General features: G+C 35.5%; 1 protein-coding gene across 1 annotated transcript; it reads right to left on the bottom strand.

Moving 5' to 3' along the window:
- On the bottom strand, positions 1 to 17,726 carry LOC136814859 (sodium/potassium-transporting ATPase subunit alpha-like). The gene is made up of 17 exons (XM_067071286.1): positions 17,525 to 17,726; positions 16,709 to 16,858; positions 14,217 to 14,543; positions 13,717 to 13,902; positions 13,431 to 13,548; positions 12,904 to 13,172; positions 6,907 to 7,048; positions 6,421 to 6,586; positions 5,246 to 5,466; positions 4,742 to 4,873; positions 4,373 to 4,519; positions 3,722 to 3,895; positions 3,096 to 3,284; positions 2,407 to 2,798; positions 1,785 to 2,050; positions 1,108 to 1,301; positions 1 to 382 (listed from the first exon to the last, which is right to left on the bottom strand). The coding sequence occupies exons 1-17, from the start codon at positions 17,639 to 17,641 to the stop codon at positions 354 to 356; spliced, it is 3,219 nt and encodes a 1,072-aa protein (XP_066927387.1). The 5' UTR covers positions 17,642 to 17,726; the 3' UTR covers positions 1 to 353.
- Positions 17,727 to 20,229: the final 2,503 nt, after the last annotated feature.

Below are 20,229 nucleotides of genomic sequence, written 5' to 3'. Positions count from 1 at the left end.
CATCAAATCTGTAGACACGTATAATATAATTCTCTTAAAATAATTTCATAGAAGTATTTTTTCAGATTAATTCGTTTAATTTTCTAGATATTTAATAATGCTCAAACTTTTACAGGACAATGTATCTTAAAAAAACGGACCAAATATAATTTTAATCGAAATTTATGTTTATTTAATATGATGCATAAGAAATGTGAAAAAAGCTACTGTAAGAATAAATAAAATGCCTAAAAGTCTTAGATCCTAAAAAAAATTAATAACTTAAAAACTCAAAAAATGCCTAGAAAGATTAGGGATATAATTTAAGTGTTGGCACTATTTTCTTCGGGAGTGAGTGCTTTTGTCGTGTTTCTTTAATAATATGTCTCTTGCTCCACCCATCCTTTGAAATGAAAGAAATATATCGTTATTCAAAATAAATATGATTATTCTGTTTCTCCCTCTACCTTTAGGGAAGAAATCTTTTCTGTTATCCGCCAAATTAAATTCCCGTCAAATTTGAATTACCGCATTCACTCCCCCCCCCCAAATGTTTGCTATATTTTTATTTAAAAGCGTTTTTGGCCAGAAAATATCCTTCGTCCGCGGAATTAAATTCCCTCTGAAAAAACATTTTTCGAATTATCCCTTCCCTTGAAACTCTTGCTTTATGGCGGTTAACAACTTTAAAATAATTCTTAAAAAAGCTTTATAATCTATCTTCACAAAATAATATCCTAAAATTCTTAACCCTACCCCTAGATATGAAAATCTATATCACCCTTAATAAGGCCCCTTTCCATTACCCCTCCCTTAAAGTGATTCTCTGGGTAACTCTATCCCACCCTTTAGCTTTAGAACGGGATTTTACACCACTACACCTGAAGGTTACCAGCGCTTAGGAAGTGAAATATGTAATTACATACACGTTTTTTTTTTTTAATGTTCTTATTTTCAGCATTTTTTGAGCATTTTGATGTAATTTCTTAAGAAAATGCATGTTTTTAAGTCTCCAAAGCCTTAAAATGTTCTTAGAATGTTCTTAAATTTTTGGGCCTCGAAGCCTTATGTTTTTATATAGTTTGTTCTTATAAAAAAAAACGTGTAAGCAAAAAAAAAATTTCTCACCTCCAGGATACTTTCTTAACAAATATCTTCTGATTTCATCATAAATCCAGATCAACAAGGAAAAAGGGACACCACAGAACCACCACGAGGCGTTCAATGGGCGTAAACGTAAGCCAGTACTCAAACCTGGTGTGTATTGCAAGAAGGCAGCTAATAAAGTTTCGAAAACCAAACCAAAATTCAACATCCAGTTTCTAAAGAGAAAAAAATCTCTCTTTTAATGCAAATTCAGAGCTAAGTTAAAAAACATCCAGTTAAAAAAATGCCTAAAACTTGAGGTAAAGCTTGTCTTATTGGGCTATTCCAAAAATAGTGTGTACCCAGTATTTTGAGGAGTTGTGGCGTCCAGGGTGGTCTTGAAAATAAAAAATCAGTAAAATGAGGTACAAAATCCAAGGTGGTCTAAAAAATTAGAAAAACCAAATCTAAGGGGATTGAAAAAAACCTCCTCAACATAGGAAATACAAATTGTTTTCTGGAATAGCCTTTTGAACGAAAATTTAAAAACTTTAGCTTTAGATGCATAATTTAGGTGGTCTGGGGGAGGGAGACTAAAGCTACAAAACCAAACGTAGTATAAAGAGATCTATAATTTTGGAAGATTTATAGAAAGTATATTCATATCTTTATAACCGTAATACAAAGAGACTTGAATGGTTTGAAAAATTCATGCTTACGTCATTCCTTGCGTAAATACGGAGAGACGTCTTGTTTTGGAGATGATGACGTCAGCCCATTGGACAACAACGATGGTAGTAAAGAAAGCTGTGTGACAAGTCAACTCCAAATCTTTGCGTTGAGAGTACGTCCATTCGCTACCGTAAGAATCGATGACTGAATTATTGTTTTTGTCATCCCATTGGGATCGGATACCCATTAGGAAGGATGGCAAGAAACCATTCTCAGCCATGATCACAAAGTAGGTGAAAAAACCAGCAATAGCCTGTGAGATGATGAAAACAAAATGTCAATAAAAGATATCAGTGAAAAATTTAATGAACGCTTTTAGAAAATGTCTACAACATAGATGATTACATCTGTGTAGTTTTTTTAATGGGCATTAAACTTGAGGTTGACTTTCTCAGCTGGGATGATCTTTGGCCATTTTTCTAGTATGGTCTTAACTAGACACCCCAACTTTGAGTGATAAGCTTTGATTAGTTTACGGTGAACAGTATTTTGTTCTTCCGTTGCTAGGGTGGAATATAAAAGAATAAGACCTTACAAATACTGATCAAATGATAACAACAGTATGAAGAAGAGAATCAATATAACTTGTAGAAGAATGCATCATTTTACCTGGATCATACCAATTTGACCGTACGCCAAACTGATCAAACGTTCATTCACCAATTTATCACGTATAGGGTCACGTGGTTTACGTTTCATGATGTCAGTCTCAGCCTTCTCGTAAGCAAGAGAAATGGCGGGTATCAAGTCAGTGCCTAAATCGATGCACAGAATGGTGACAGTACCAAGAGGGAGTGGAATACTGAGCAAAATAAACATCAAGAACGGCGAGATCTCTGGAATGTTACTGGTTAAGGTGTAAGCAATTGATTTTTTGAGATTGTCAAAAATGAGACGTCCTTCTTCAACTCCGGTGACAATGGAAGCGAAATTGTCATCCAATAAGATCATGTCAGCTGCTTGTTTTGAAACGTCTGAGCCAGCAATCCCCATAGCAACACCTGTAAACCAAGAAAGTCGAAGTGAAGATTATACTGGTCATTGATGATTGAATCCGTACAAGACACCCCACTGGAAGTAATATTAAAGAAGTGTCATTCCCAATCTTAAAGATGGCTCAGTCTTCACCAAAACGTTTAAAGCCTTTCCACGGGAATCCACCTACAGGGAAACTCTCTCACAGATTATATTATTTTGAAATGTGAAAAACTTTGTAAGATCTTATTTTATTGATATCAATCGAACAACTTCAAACAAGCAAGAACCTCAAGTAAAACAATATAATTTCGACCACCTACCGATATCAGCTTTCTTCAAAGCAGGCGAATCATTAACACCATCTCCGGTGACAGCAACGATAGCTCCTTGACGTTGACATCCTTCAACAATGATCAATTTTTGTTGTGGTGAAGTCCTGGCAAACACAATTTCAGTGTGGTATTTCAAAATGTCGTCAATGTCCTCCGCTGACAAGTCTTTCAGTTGAGCTGGAAAGAGAACAAACCAGATTAATTCTTAAAGATATTGTGTTTGGTACATTATACGAAGTAAGTGTGTATCTAATGTTGACAACTTTTGTTTGTTTGAGATACTGTCCAAGAACATAGTAGTAGATATCTTAGATCATATAAATCCAAACAGTAAACAATTCATAGCATTGATGGAAGTTATTATTATGAGCTTTGAAATATGACCTCAAAAGACAGCTGAATAGACTAACTACTTAGGTAAATTGATTACAGAGGCCGCAATTCTTTCGAAACATTCTTTCCAAATTCAAATTTAATAATTTTCAAGAGCATTTCCGTAAAAAAACCTGTAGCGTAATTTTACAGAATCGAACGTAGTGCAAATTGAAAGGAAAGGCTGTCCAGATTCAAAATCTTTCGTATTTCATAGACAAGGAATACAATTCAGGACATACTTCCATGGACAACAGCAGCGTGTGCATCACGAGGATTGACTTCTTCAACAGGAATATTCAAGCGTTGAGCAATGTCTTCAACAGTCTCATTTCCTTCGGAGATGATGCCGACACCTTTGGCGATAGCTTTTGCTGTGATTGGATGATCACCTGTAACCATGATGACCTTGATTCCTAGACGAAAAAGAAAAGAAACTTTATAGAAAAGCCTAGTTTACAGCGTGGTTGTTTTACGACGCTTAAGAGCTACTACACAATATAATGAGTGGACAATATGTGGCAATATAGTTTGATGACCGTAATGTAAATTTTTAATAACAGATACTCCGTTGACGGCTCTCACCAATATATATATATTGCCTGATAATATATTGAGTAGTGTATGTAGCCATTTAGAGGGAGAAGTCCACGGGGTAGATCTTATGAAGTGAGTGAATCAATATCAGACTCATGGGCCCTTTCAGTACTAATAGTGGGATGTCAAACATATACAGATTCTACAGATCCAACACAATTTGGTAAACGACCAAAAAATCCGTTAAAACTTCACCAATCTCTAATAAGCGAATCTAATTTGCAGTTAAAAGGGTTTTGAACAGTTTAAATCATGAAGTTAGTGGATTCTAAGATCAATAACAGTATAAAAGCTACCTGCACTTCGGCACTTGCTGACAGCATCGGGCACAGCAGCTCTTGGAGGATCAATCATACTCATCAAACCAACGAAACATAGGTTATCAAGTGGGAAATTACATGGATCATCTGTTTGAAACTCGAATCCTTCAGGAAAGTTTTCAGCTGATGGTAAAATAATGAATCAAGTATATAAAGATGGGCAAGGTATAGAAGTTATCAAAGAGCGCGTATGATGTGTCCTAATAATGGAAATGACACTCTGTTTTGCGTTTTACCATGTCAGCATAATTAGTCAGTTTCCTTGAGAAGGGTTGCAATATGGCTTCAAAAAAGAGTTAACTTAAAACGAACGGTCTTTAAAACTACTTTTAGAAAGTTTTTTACCAGGAAGATAGTAATGGCAGAATCCCAAGACGCGTTCACCAAGACCACCAAGTTGAAGATATGCATCATTGAATGCGTCCTTCATTTCATCATCCAATGGTTTCTCTTCACCTTGGAGCAAGATTGTTGAACCTTCGGAAAGAACAGAAAAGATCTTAATCAAAGATTGAATATGACAGAAGACTGAATATATCATCGAAATTTTAAGAGATCTTCATCCTAATTTTTGTGAAGATGTAATTGAATGATACCTGAATATGGGAAATCTGCGAGGTGTAGCCTAATTTTCAGTAAACTTTATTTTAAGCGACCGTAGTGAAGTGGTAGAGCATTCATCCTACGGTGCACAAGGTTGTGGGTTCAATCCCCAGCAAGAGGTTGCACCCCAAAGATTCCAAAAATGGTACTTGATGCATCTCTACTTGATGCTCAGAAATTAAGAGAAGGATCAAAGGTAAGTGGAGCGGTCACAGACTTACTTAACACAAAGATTAAAACACTTACATCTGTCTAGAATTCGTTCAGGAGCACCTTTCATAACCAAAAGATATCGGGGGTCTTTCTCATCTTCTTGTTTGTGGATAGATACTTGATATTTGTTGGTTGAATTGAATGGGATTTCAACAACCTTTCCATTCTTAGAACGCATATCCATAACATTGCCGACAGACAGTTCAACAAATTTCAAAATAGCAGTCTCTGAAGCATCACCGTTACACTCTTTCCTGTAAATGGAAATTTAAAGTAGTGAATTTTGGCTTGTCTTACCTCTGAACACGATTTCAATTTTCCAAGGGTATTTAAAGATGTCTTATGTAAATGTTAGCTCCTTTGTACATTGATCAAAGCAAAGTTCTTGTCTGAGAAGGAAGATAGATTTTACGCAGCAAATTAACACATTTTCTTGAAACGGGACGAGGTGGAGTTTTTACAAGCTCTTATTTGATTTGGTTGGTCGTTAATTAATAATAAAACAATTTTGTTACTTTTTCTAAAGAACGCATCATTTTTATTACTTCAATTCAAATGACCAAAAATTAAAGTATCTTATAGAAGCTCCATCTCATCTGCTTGAAGATTCGCTTAAATAAGTCGTATTTTGAGACGGAAATCTGTCTGAGACGAAAGAACTATTTAATACCATTCACAGATACCATACTCAAGCTGATAGTAAAGTACGTTTGCTCGATAGTCAAGATAGGAGTAAATTATTTAAAACGATACAGTAGCGTAGACAGGAGGGCGCAAAGTTTGTGTAGGATAGCAGATTTTTATGACACTGTAATTATCTGTTCATAATGTAAAAAGATAATGGGCTTTTCCAGAAAAAAATCAAATACCCCCTGTTGAGGAGGTCCATTTCCGTTCCAAGGGGGTAAGGTTTGAAATGCAGTGGAATTCCATAAGGGTAGACGAAAATCCGTCAAAAATAAGCGGAATTTCAAGGGGGTAATGATTGAAAATTTGTAAAAATTCGGAATTCCAGAGGGGTGTGATCCTAAAATTGCCTGGAATTCCAAGGGGGTAGGTCACAAAAGGTTGGAACTCCTCAACAGGGGGTGCACGGTTTTTTTCTGGAAAACCCCAATCAGAGTTTCTACAAAATTTACTCTCCTACACAAAATTTGCGCCCCGCCTGTCTACGCTGCGATATAATGAAAGATAAGAGGAGGATGTACCTTAATATGGGTAAATCTTCCTGTCCTTCTTTGAACTCGGCACGATTGCACAGACCACCAATTTTGGCAAGGGCTTTCCATGTAGATGAACCTTTGTCATGTGAAAGTCCTGATTGATCTTCAGTCGTGTCAGCTTCAATAATCATCTTGTCAAACCACATGTGTGCTATAAAGAATAAAGATATGGTTATAGTCCTTAGAAGAAGACAGTCCATAGCTTTATTGAGAGCCTATTCAAGTATTGAAAAAAGCTGAGTAAGACAAAATTTTATAATTTGTGTAAGGGGTGTAGGGAGGAAAAGGAAATTTCAAAACTGGTATTGTAAATTGTCAATCAATTAATAATGAAAAATCTTTAACTGTTCGAAATATTTTGATCTTTTAAAATATACACATGCCGTCCCGGCGTCGTCCGGTTGATGCAGTTTCTTTTGGGGAGTTTTCAGGAAAAGAGAGGATACTTTGATTATAGAATCATCTACTTACCAACAGTCATACGATTTTGTGTCAATGTTCCAGTTTTATCTGAGCAAATAACAGAAGTACTTCCCAGGGTTTCTACAGCTTCCAAATGTTTGACTAAACAATTCTTGGCTGCCATTTTCTTTGCTGTCAATGTTAAACATACCTAAATGAAGAGATAAATTTAACTGTTAGTAGAATATATTTATATTATATAAAGGGAAAATTTATTATTTCGATAGATGACAATATTATAATGAGCGAGGGGCAAATCAATCGAAAAATGGTGTACGAGATTTATGATTTATTTTTGATTTATATGATTTATTTTTGATTTATGATTTATTTCTGATTTATTTTTGATTTATGATTTATTTTTGATTTATTTTTGATTTATGATTTATTTTTGATTAATTTTTCATTATTTTTTATTTATTTCTAATTTATGAATAGGAGTAATTTTATCGAATTTTTTTTTCAATTATAACGAACTGATACTCAAAATTATTGTCAAAAAATTAAAAAAAGTTGAAAAGTCAATTTTTTTTCGAAAGATTTTTGATTTATTTTTGATTTATTTATGATTTATTTCTGATTTATTTTTTATTTATTTTTGATTTATGATTTATTTTTGATTTATGATTTATTTTTGATTTATTTTTGATTTATAAAATTGTGTACGAGTTTTATTTTAGTGATTTGGCCCTCAATAATGAGCCCTAGTTTTTAAATAAAGAAGACCCAGCAAAAGAAGTCAAAACCTGCAAAAACAAGGGACTGTTAGACCAAAATAAATTAAGTCTCCCCAACTCGAGAGATTGACTCCGTATTGTCATAATACCTCTGTCTCACAGTCCCAGTGAAACTTTTTCCCACAAGGTCGAGATAAAACTTTCCGTCGAAATCCCAATGGGGATAGAAATTCTAATAGGAATGGTTTTGGAGTGCATTTTGCAATTAATTTTCAAAGTGGGATGAAGTCAAAGTCAATTTCCCAGTGGGGCTGAAAAAGGTAATTTTCCCACCGGGAAGAAATTTTGGCCAGATTTTTCAGTGGCTCGGAGGGCCCACCAGGTTTGTGATACGGGGGTGTGTTATTGCCGCCCGTAGCGAGCTTGCGAGCGTAGGGCGGCCTACATAGCTTCACGCAAGGATATTGGACAGGAATCTCGATTTTTGCGTTTGTGTTTTGTAATCGGTCTTCCGGTTAATTAGTGTTCCGTAATTATCCGGCAACGTTTATAGCTTACCAAACTAGCAAGTGGCTTTCGCTAAATGCGCGGCGGACGTTTTTCGTTATTTTTCCCTTCGGGTTTTTTTGTTTTTTTCTGTTGTGCGTTAATTTGTGGATTAAGTTTTCAAACGCAGGTAATTCTATGCACACTTTCGATGAACAATTATAGGCATCTACTTTATAAGAATCTAATCAATAACTCTTGATTGAAGGCAATATGCCTTTCGGTAATTAGTTCTTACAAAGTAAACAAAGGATGGCGAAAAAGAAGAGCATATTTATTTTCATTATAAACATCTACTTTATAAGAATTAAATCAATAACTCTTGATTAAAGGCAATATACCTTTCGGTAATTAGTTCTTACAAAGTAAACAAAGGATGGCGAAAAGATGAGCATATTTATTTTTATTATAGGCATGTGCTTTATAAGAATAAAATCAATAACTCTTGATTGAAGGCAATATCCCTTTCAGTAATTAGTTCTTACAAAGTAAACAAAAGATGGCGAAAAAGATGAGCATATTTATTTTTATTATAAGCATTTTCTTTATAAGAATCAAATCAATAACTCTTGATTGAAGGCAATATGCCTTTCGGTAATTAGTTATTAGAAAGTAAACAAAGGATGGCGAAAAAGATGAGCATATTTATTTTTTATTATAAGCATTTTCTTTATAAGAATCAAATCAATAACTCTTGATTGAAGGCAATATATCTTTCGGTAATTAGTTCTTAGAAAGTAAACGAAAGTGGTGAAAAAGATGAGCATATTTATTTTTATTATAAGCATTTTCTTTATAAGAATCAAATCAATAACTCTTGATTGAAGGCAATATATCTTTCGGTAATTAGTTATTAGAAAGTAAACAAAGGATTGCGAAAAAGATGAGCATATTTATTTTTATTATAAGCATGTGCTTTATAAGAATCAAATCAATAACTCTTGATTAAAGGCAATATGCCTTTCGGTAATTAGTTATTAGAAAGTAAACAAAGGATGGCGAAAAAGATGAGCATATTTATTTTTATTATAAAGCATCTACTTTATAAGAATCAAATCAATAACTCTTGATTGAAGGCAATATATCTTTCGGTAATTAGTTCTTACAAAGTAAACAAAGGATGGCGAAAAAGATGAGCATATTTATTAATTTCGCTTAGCGAAAGTATTACGATAGCCTTTCTGCGGCGGCGGCGGCGGTGTCATCGGAAAAAAAATTAGAAAACGAAAGTGCTTGATACGGTGGACGAACTCACTAAATTTAATTTACAAATTACACGCTCGTATAACCACGGACGATTTTCGCGGGTTTTCTTTGGATTACGTCATATATCTTTGTGTCTTTAGCTCCATAGTTTTGATTTTTTCTTTATTTTCTTATAAGCATATACTTTATAAGAATCAAATCAATAACTATTAATAGACGGTGATATACCTTTCGGTAATTAGTTCTTACAAAGTAAACAAAGTATGGCGCACAATATGAGCATATTTATTTTTCTTATAAGCATATACTTTATAAGAATCAAATCAATAACTCTTGATAGACGGTGATATACCTTTCGGTAATTAGTTGTTCCAAAGTAAACAAGGAACGGCTCACAAAATGACCTTATTTATTTTTCTTATAAGCATTTACTTTATAAGAATCAAATCAATAACTCTTGATAGACGGTGATATACCTTTCGGTAATTAGTTCTTACAAAGTAAACAAGGGATGGCGCACAATATGACCTTATTTATTTTTCTTATAAGCATTACTTTATAAGAATCAAATCAATAACTATTGATAGACGGTGATATACCTTTCGGTAATTAGTTCTTACAAAGTAAACAAGAGATGGCGCACAATATGAGCATATTCATTTTTCTTACAAGCATATACTTTATAAGAATCAAATCAATAACTCTTGATAGACGGTGATATACCTTTCGGTAATTAGCTCTTACAAAGTAAACAAGGGATGGCGCACAATATGACCTTATTAATTTCGCTTAGCGAAAGTATTACGATAGCCTTCCGTGTATGTATGTATGTGGCGAGACATTTTTTGGGGCGCAAATTATGGCGTGGGCGTTTGGCTGCGGGCGTACTACGGGCAATATTCTGAAGGTGGACTCACTCACAAAGATAAAAAGTGATAAAAACAGGGCTTTTCTTAATAAATAAAATACGCTAGGCGAAGTAACCAAGTTTTTGTAAACATTCATGTATCGTGAGAACTTTTTAAATGGCTGCTTGATTATTATTGCACATGCTTTTGTGCTTTTGAAACTTGCTGCTGCTGTATAAATTTTAATCATGTTTTCTGGTCCTTTGTAGAGTGTTTAAAGAGGTTTAATATTTGTTTACTACTAAGTATTGTATGTTTGTGTAGTTAGTGAATGCACCAACAAATTGATCATGCTCAGTAAGTAGGAGTTAATTTTCCACAACAAACAACAACATTATTAACCCTCTCTTCTCTTCTTCTCCAAAACTACAAACAGCGCAGGTATGATCTTTTTGTTCTTTTTTCCCCAGATAGTTATGTGTTAATAGTGAAACCAGTTGTGACAAGCAGTCAGTTTTAGCAAGTACCGTGAAGTCGGGTAACTTGCATCAGTGGAGGCTAACTTATTGCATAGGCATCAAATGACTGACCCATCAAAGCAGCAAAATTTCCAAACAAATGAACTCCACTTGCAGCTCTAGCCTACCATTTTTGTTTTGATTTAACTTTGTATTTTAATGACCAAACGGGTCATTCATTTGAAGGCTATGCATGTTAGCCTCCACTGATGCAAGTTGTTACCCGATCTCACAGTATTTCTTAGAAATCATGTCAATTGTGAATTGAAATTCAGCAATCATTTTTGTATAATCGAAACAACCCTGCCTAGACACTGCCGTACAGTGTCATTGTACCGTGATTTACGGTGGGTAAGGTGGGGTGTACAGTACAGTAGATTTCAAATTAACCTATTTTCACCGCCGTACAAAGGACATTTAGATCCAGCCCCACCGTACACCACCGCACAATGTACAGCGGTCCCTCGTTAATGATGACAGTTTTTTATCCGATGAAGTTTGATTGGTGTTCGATGAGTTTTGTTAGTAAAAGTTCCAGCTTCCCAATGGGATGATAGATATTGGCTCGCTCTTTAAGCTTTAGTGTGGGCGTCTGCTATTAAGCCGTCGAAATGTAAAAAGAATGGGCAACAAGGTAATAAATCAAACTAATCAAGCTTCAATCAAACTAATCAAGCTTCAATCAAACTTCACCGATCTTGATACACCTCTTGCTAATTAGGATTTTCACTTTGAATCATGGTACCGTTGTTTGTATAAGATTCCCATTTCCGCACCAAGATTCTTGTCTGCTTGTTACTTTTCTGGAATCTTTCCCCTACAGTATATATTTTTCACTAATCAAGTGAGAGAACGGCAAGAGATTGGGGAGGGTTTGTTTAAAGCAGTTATAAAGGAGTCAAAGGTTAATCTCAAGGAGTATTAAAGTTGGCTAGTTTTTACCCTGCAATTTTCTAGTCCAGAAGCTGGAGTTCAACTACTCCACTGCTTTTTGCCTTTAATGGGCTCTTCCAGAAAATGTCTGTACATGGGGGTGGAGGATATAGTGTCTGGAGGGGGGGGGGGAGTGAAAAATCTACAAAATTTGCCCTGTCCTGGGGGGGGGGGTAAACTTGCTCTCAATGGGATCAACTGATGCTTGTCCGGGGCGGGGGGGGGGTTAGACCTGCTGTCCGGGGGATCAAAAGTCACAATGTCCAGGGGGGGTTTCCAAAAAATGTTATATCCTTCACCCCCCCCCCCATATTCAATTTCTTTCTGGAAAAGTCCAATGTTCTTGGTGGTGGTGGGCCATCATTCATATCAGAAAGCGAAGATAGTGTAACGCGCAAGTGAAAGAGGTCTTTATCACAAGTTCCTTCAAAGCACAAAATGAGGGTTCTGGCATCAAATAATGAAAAGTTCATTTTTTCTTCTTCATTTTCAAAAAAATTTAAAATTATTTTTTCTCAAAGTATATTGCAGTTCTCTGAATTATTCTGAATTGAAATTGTTTACGCTTTATAGAGTGGAATTCTTTAGTCACATTTTTAAGGAATCTTTTTTTTAATGGATTGAGATTTTTCATTAAAAAAACATGGTATCTATGACATGTATGTACAATACATTGTGTATATTTTGTGTAACGCTTCATTCAAAATGCATAATGCTGCAGGAGTCACGTTTCACGCATCTTCGTCGTTGATGTTCAAGTATTATGCGAAATTTTCGACTTTAAGTCGTCTTGTTTTTATTATAAGTGTCTACTTTATAAGAATCAAATCAATTTCAGAATTTTTTGCGTTCTCACTGTGATTAATGTGAGCGATAAGTTCTCTTTTTGAGATGTGAGCGACCATCTATCCCATGTCATCTCAAAAGTAAAGTTGAAACCAAGCTTTCTTCCTCCAACTTAAATTTTATCGATAAAACAAATTTAAAATCTACACATGCGTAATTTTGCTTACTTAGGGATATTTCGATAGGAAGCTCTGCAGGGCATTCTTAGCGACAGCTACTTGCTAGTATATGTCGATAATGACCTTCATTTTTAAGGAAATATTTAGTCGCAATTTTGCGATTCTTGTTCCTAATAATTTTCCAAACTTTCACTATAAAGCATTAAAAAGCTTTAATCAGTATTTAGTCCTTATAAGCATTTGTAGCGGGTGGCAGTTAGTGAAAGCTATGGCTAGTATAAGCTCATATACTGCAAAGCTAAAATATACTCACTGTGACAGTGGCAAGTAGACCTTCAGGGACGTTAGCTACAATAATACCAATCAAAAAGATGATCGCTTCTAACCAATGGTAATCCATAGCAAGTGAAATGATGAGGAATGTCACACCAAGGAACACTGCAACTCCAGTAATGATATGAATAAAATGTTCCAATTCAAGAGCAATAGGCGTTTTACCAGCGCCGAGACCAGAAGCCAAGTTGGCAATACGTCCCATGACAGTGTTATCACCAATGTTAACGACCATACCAGTCGCAGTACCTGAAAATAATATTTTATATTGTAAGACATTTTTACCACAAGCACAATCTAACAGCAAACCTTATTCCCATACCGTGAACTCATTCTGAGTAGTATCTTTGAGCGGGTATCTCAGACGGTGAACACTGGTAGATTATACCCAAGTAAATATGTAAAAACATGCCAGTTTTCATTAAGTTAATTGAAAGCAGATAAAATGAGAAGCCAAACATCTCAGTAAAGCTAAAACTTTGCCAATTCTTATGTAAAACAATGTACCTTCAACAGCGTTTGTGGAAAAGAAAGCCAAGTTTTTGGTTTCCAAAGGATTCTCTGAAGTACATTCACTGTTTCTAGATTGTGGTTCAGATTCACCAGTCAATGAAGAGTTGTCAACCTAAAGGATGAACAAAATAAGTATGTCACGGACGCCCTTCTTTAATACATAGACTTTAAGCATTAAAAATATTCCTGATAAAGTTAAAACTTATAAAGTAAAGAAAATACCGAAAGGCTGCCCACTGTATATAAAGCAATCTTGACAATCTCATCAAGAAAAATGTACCTTGAAACCCATTGACTCGATAACACGAATATCCGCAGGGATACGGTCACCAAACTTAACAAATACTATGTCTCCAATGGTACATTCTTCCGCATTGATTTGAATCTTTGCCCCATCACGTAATACTGTAGCCTCCTGTGGGATCATCTTCTTAAAACTTTCCATGATCTTTGAACTTTTGGCTTCCTAAAACAGAATTTTTAATAAACAGAAATAATCAATTGTACGTGCAAGATGTTTTGCATTGAACGTCTGTATCAGATCGGTAATCTTGAAAACATTAAAGACATGAAAAATAATCCATTCAATAATATACTAGACGGTTCCCGTCATTGCAAACGCTGGTTTAAGTGTTGCTGAACGCACACAATGTTCCTAGAGATAGCTATCATAATAAAATGATTAAAATCTATATTTAGCATTTAAGAGAATACTATTTAAATAAGATACCAGCTAAATGTTTGCAAACGGCCCATGATAGAATCAATTATTTTACTCACTTGATAATAAGAGAAACAACCAGTAATAATGACAACAACAGCAAGTACAATTCCAAGATATAACTCATCTTGACTCGGATCATCCTCTCTGACTGTTCGAATACCATAAGCAAAGAAACAAAGGATTGCACCAACCCAAAGTAACATTGAAAACCCCCCAAATAATTGTTTACAAAATTTGATCCATTCAGGTGTTTGTTTTGGAGGGGAGAGAGCATTTGGGCCATCACGTTCAAGGTTTCGAGCAGCAATCTCTTTAGTCAGACCGGTTGTAAGGTTTGTTTCATATTGAGCAATAAGATCATCCAAATTTTCACTATGACAAGTCTAATAAGAATAAGAATAAATATAGGTTAGTAGATTTCCTGGTATATTTCGTCTTATCTTTCATCTTATTTACCAAGAATCAAATTGTGTAATTTTATTGCATAATAACCGTGTAATCATGTAATTCTTTTCCATTAATCATTACAATTTTTCAGTCAGGATTAAATACATTCTAAAAAAGCTTTCGATTCCTTCAAAAAAAAAAAAAACCTTGATTCATCAAACCTAATCAAACTTAAATATAGTGGTGCTAAATTATGAATTTGACAAACAGCAAAATAAAAGTATGAAAATTTGTTGAAAAATATTAAAAAATAACATAAAATTCAAAGAGAATAAGTTAATTATAGTTAATAATTGCAAAATAAGTTCTTATGGGAATTGAAAGAATACACCTATCTCATAATTTGGGAAAAAATGGCACATGCTCAACGGTTTGGTTTTAGCAGATAAGCAAATCCATTTGTGCCTGCATTTCATCAGGAAAAGTTATGTTTTTTAGCTTTCTTAACTTTTATTGTAAAAATAATCTTCTCAAATTTAAGTATGTTAAGTTATTACAATTTTCATGAACCTGCTATCTAGCCTTTACAGGCAAAAACATGCTCGTTTACCTCCCCTACAATATCATATTCCTGGGCTGAATTGGATAAATTTGAATTATGGAAAAGGTGTATTTGGTCCTTTCATAATGTTAAATGCTTTCATAACAAACCAAAGTAGTATATTCAAAATTTATCATTTCAAGATAAATAATGACACATTTTCCCTAGTATAGTTGTTTTGGAGAACGCCACGACCTATTGAATAAATTACTCCACATACATTAGCTACTTTCCCTCAGCCAATAAAAACGTGATGAATTACCATGAAGTCGGGTAAGGGCCCGTCGACAAACGACTTTCGCAGCCGTTAAGGTTCAGACCCCCTCCCCTCCTACGTCTTAGCGGCCAAAAAAATTCTTCAAAAGTAAATACTTTCACTGGTCCATGCCCGCCATATTCTTTCGATTCGTAATCCTCAAAGTTCTTCTTTTCGCACGGAATAAACATGTGGTTTTGAGCCGTGACCTTTCAAAAAACTTGCAGCAATTCAGGGCGGGATGGGTGGTGCAAGGAGTCAACTGAGGCGGAGGGAAAAATTTGCCCGACTTTCGTCAAGTGACCAGTCATTTTTCTCGTCGAAGCATTAATTGGTGACCGGGAATAAGGTGAATGTCGTGTGGTTGCTTTGGTTTTAGCCTTTCTTCACATGTTTCTACTTTTTGGACTGATGAAATTTGCAAGTGAGACTTTCCCTTTTTTTTAAATTTTTTTAACGGCATTGCAGTGACCCCCTCCCACCCCTTACGGCCAGAAGCCGTTAAAAAAAGGAAAATTGTTTATCGACGGCCCCTATCAGTGGAGGCTAACATACATAGCCCTAAAATGAATGACCCTGTCTGGTCCTTAAAATACAAAGTTAAATCAAAATAAAAATGGTAGAGTAGAGCTGCGAGCAAAGCTGCGTGGTTTATTTGTTTTGAAATTTTGCTGCTTTGATTGGTCAGTCATTTGAGGAGGCCCCCCCAGCGGTTTGCGTGATGGCGTGATTGGGACTTTTTTCTTGCGTGATGGCGTGATTAGAGATTTTTTTTGGCGTGATGGCGTGATCAAGGTTTTGGCGTGATGCGTGATAGGGCAAAATTTTGAGGCGTGATGCGTGATTTGGGCTATTTTCCGCTATTTTTTGCGTGATGACAAATTTTAGCAATTTTCGTGAAGCGTGATGGAGAAAATTTTTTTGCGTGATGGCGTGATTAGGGGTGCCGCTGGGGGGGCCTCTTTGAGGGCTATGCATGTTAGCCTCCACTGTCAGTGGACTACTGATGCAAGTTACCCAACTTCACGGTATCTTATTGTCTCTAGTGGTAACTGTTGTAGAGTAATTAGTTATAGACCTTTTTTTAAAGAGGCAGCCATGTTGAATAATTATGTAGTCCAGCATAAAAACAATGATACAGCCATACATAATTACTGTATCATGTATATTTTAAAAATTATGCATGGCTATATCATTGTTTTTATGCTGGACTACATAATTATTCAACATGGCTGCCTCTTTAAAAAAAGGTCTATTCAATAAGCTGTCACATTCTCCAAAACAACTATTCATCAAGTTCTTACTAGCTCAAGTTCTTTCTTTAAGTCATTTAAGTCATCTTTCTTTTTTGTTTTCTTGTTCTTTTTAGAAATTGCGGCATCTTTTTTGTCACCTTCAGCTTTAGAGTTTGTGTTGGATTTAACTGCCACAATATAACTGCTATTACTTGTATCCTAAAAAGATGCAAAAGAAATATACTTTATACCAGGTCCATTGAAAACATAATAACATGTTATCAAAAGAATTTATTCGAAGCCAAGATAGACTGATAGAATATAATGCAATGTTCTGTCCTGTTAAAAAATTATTGCAGAAAAATTTCAGAAAATTTGAACGTAAACGAAAGTGAAAGTAGTCAAGACTAAAAGACATAATTGCGTGTATCACTCCCCCATGGCAACCACAGATCTGTAAAGCCCGAAGGGCTAAGTAGATTTGCGGCCTTTATCGAAAAGTGAAGCCAGGGTTTGGAAGGATTTCCTACCAAAGTCACGTGACTAAAATATGCAATTTCACCGGTTTGAGAGATGTGAAGTAGCGTTTTCCGTCTACTTTTTTTTTTATCTCGCGCTCCAAAAACAATTAAAATGCTAGATCCTATCCGCGGGCACGAAATTTAAAAAGTCAAATTTTTGCTTCACTTTTTTTTGCTGGAGAAAGCTTAAAGTTGCCTATCTACGAGCTTTACAGATATCTGTGATGGCAACGGGTCCTATATAATAGCAAAGTAGACATTTCAAAATATTTTTTCTTTCAAAAAATCCTGTCCAAAACTTTTCGATTCGATTCTATTGTTAAAAATGCGGTAGCAAAAGTAGTTAAGCTTGAAAAAATCTTACATCTCCATCCCCCTTTTGTTCTGTGTTATCGTTTTCTACAGTTGGCGCTTCTACAGCAGGATCTTGAGGCGTTTCTGCTTCATTTTTCGTTAGTTCTTCTTTTCCTTCGTCAGCCATCTTGACTGGGCGTCTCCTACTACTTTATAAATAATCTGGAAAAACGTCTCTTCTTCACAAGAAAGACGAAAAATCAAAACAAAAATTGCTGAAGAATACGCGCGCAAGTTTAATCCAATCAAAACGCAGGATATTGCGATATTGTTATCACGTGACATTTTCCTTCTGAATAATTCATGTTGAAGTTCTATTTGATTTTCTTTTTTTAAACAAAATGTCGAGTGACCTGCTGTTTTTGATGTTTGAAGATATGTGTTTTTTTTAAAGAACATCCAAAACTCGATCCAAAATTTTTGAAGCCTTCGGATGTTCTTGACTTTTTAAGTTTTAAGCCTAAAATATTCTTAACATGTTCTTATTTTCACCATTTTGAGAGTACTTCTGCCCATTTTCCTTAGATTAAGAAAATAGGTGTTTAACTTTAAGGGTCTTAAAAGCCTTAAAATGTTTTTAACTTGTTCTTAACATTTTGCTGGTCATGAGGCCCCCCCAGCGGTTTGCGTGATGGCGTGATTGGGACTTTTTTCTTGCGTGATGGCGTGATTAGAGATTTTTTTTGGCGTGATGGCGTGATCAAGGTTTTGGCGTGATGCGTGATAGGGCAAAATTTTGAGGCGTGATGCGTGATTTGGGCTATTTTCCGCTATTTTTTGCGTGATGACAAATTTTAGCAATTTTCGTGAAGCGTGATGGAGAAAATTTTTTTTCGTGATGGCGTGATTAGGGGTGCCGCTGGGGGGGCCTCGGTCATCGAGGCCTTACGTACGTTCTTACATAGTTTGTTCTTATCAAAAAAATATGTATTGGTTTTTTAAACGCTCTTTATTAAATCCCCAAATATTATTTTCCACAAAAAGAAATTATTTTAATGTAGACTAGGCGAGGTTAGAGTTTTAAAATATTTATGAGTTTCCTACTGTTCTGTCAGGAGGCCCTTTTTTCGAAAGTTGCTTTAAAAGCCCATTCAATTGGTTTTTATTCCCTTTCTAAGTAAGGTCTACACTATTATAACCACCGAGCATCTGCCCAGGTTTGTGGACCGCGTTGTTTTATTCCATATCATTATGAATGAACATTAAACGAGCTTTTGAGCGCAGTGATTGGCTAAAAGCTAGCGTCAAAATATACTTCAAACAATCGTAAACTTATTACCGTTAATCGTTTTACCTTCATGGATTTAACACGAAATTCCCTCAAAAAGCCAAATCAGAAACGTCGGATAACCACCTTCGCAACATCCCTTTATTCACAGAATAGATAGTCGTTATGATGAGATTCGAGCTAATCAAAACCACCACTGACTTCCCATCAACCACTGCGAACGCTACAATTATTTTGCAAATTTGTGCAGGAATTGTAGAAATTAGAATTTGAAAACCATGACACTATTCTTTCCTGTTTGTCAAACGTCCAATCGGGTAGATACTGTAAACAGGGGTATAACATGTGAAGCTACACCAAAGCTGTATTCGGATGTCTCTTTTAAAGGCTTCAACACTTTTTATTTACCTCGCTTTCGACAAGTCCTTAGCTACTGGAAAATCTCTTGGTGTGTGTTATGAAGAAATATGCAAAAATATTTGTCATCGGTTGTTCGAATCGAAAAATTGTATCGTTTTCGAACATTGAAATGAAAGACGAAGAAATTTTGAAATTATGTTATCTACTTCTTTTGATCAAATGAAAAAAAAAACGCACTACGTACCCTATTAATTTCATAGAATTCGTGTACCTTATCGACCCTTATTGACGTTATTATGTTTGGCCTGAAATCTGAAAATTTCAACCTATCAAAAAGAGAGTTCTTCGACGCAATTGCCGTCCGATACAGATGGAACATGAAGCACCTACCATCGACATGTGCATGTGGCAAGTCGTTCTCTGTCGAGCATGCACTTTCCTGCCCTAAAGGAGGGTTCATCTACCAACGTCACAACACTTTGAGGGATACAATTGCTCAAATGTTGAATCAAGTGACAAATGATGTCGCTATCGAACCAATGTTGGAGTCGATCACTGGCGAACGTTTAAACAAAGGTGCGATCACGACTGACAACGCGAGAGCTGACATCAGTGCTGGAGGCTTTTGGGTTCGTGGACAACGAGCATTTTTTGATGTAAAGGTATTCAACGCCTATGCTCTGAGATACACAGCCCAAAGTCTCAAAAGCGCTTTTGCGTCAAACGAACGGGAAAAAAAGAGAAACTACAACGAACGAATTATCAAAGTTGATCATGGATCATTTCACTCCGTTGATATTTTCCATGAATGGTGGAATGGGTGTAGAGGCTGAGCACTTCTTTGGAGCGCTAGCTAATCTACTAGCTGATAAGACAGATTCTCACGCGTCTCAAACCAAAAATTGGATCAGAACAAAAATTTCGTTTGCTTTAACGAGATCAGTCGTAACATGTATTCGCGGCACACGAACACTTAAACCAAACCTTAGGTTTGATGAGATTGATTTATTAAATAAAAATATTTGAAATGTTAGCTTTTCATAGATTTTAGTACTTAATTTTTTCACCGTATTTACCATTGCTTTTGTTTATGCTTTTGAGTTTGGCATGACCCGCTAGGTTGTGCT

This window comes from Clytia hemisphaerica, unplaced genomic scaffold, assembly GCF_902728285.1.
Source record: "Clytia hemisphaerica strain Z4C2 unplaced genomic scaffold, Clytia hemisphaerica genome assembly, whole genome shotgun sequence".
NCBI lineage: Eukaryota > Metazoa > Cnidaria > Hydrozoa > Leptothecata > Clytiidae > Clytia > Clytia hemisphaerica.
This window is presented reverse-complemented; position numbering and strand designations above follow the sequence as displayed.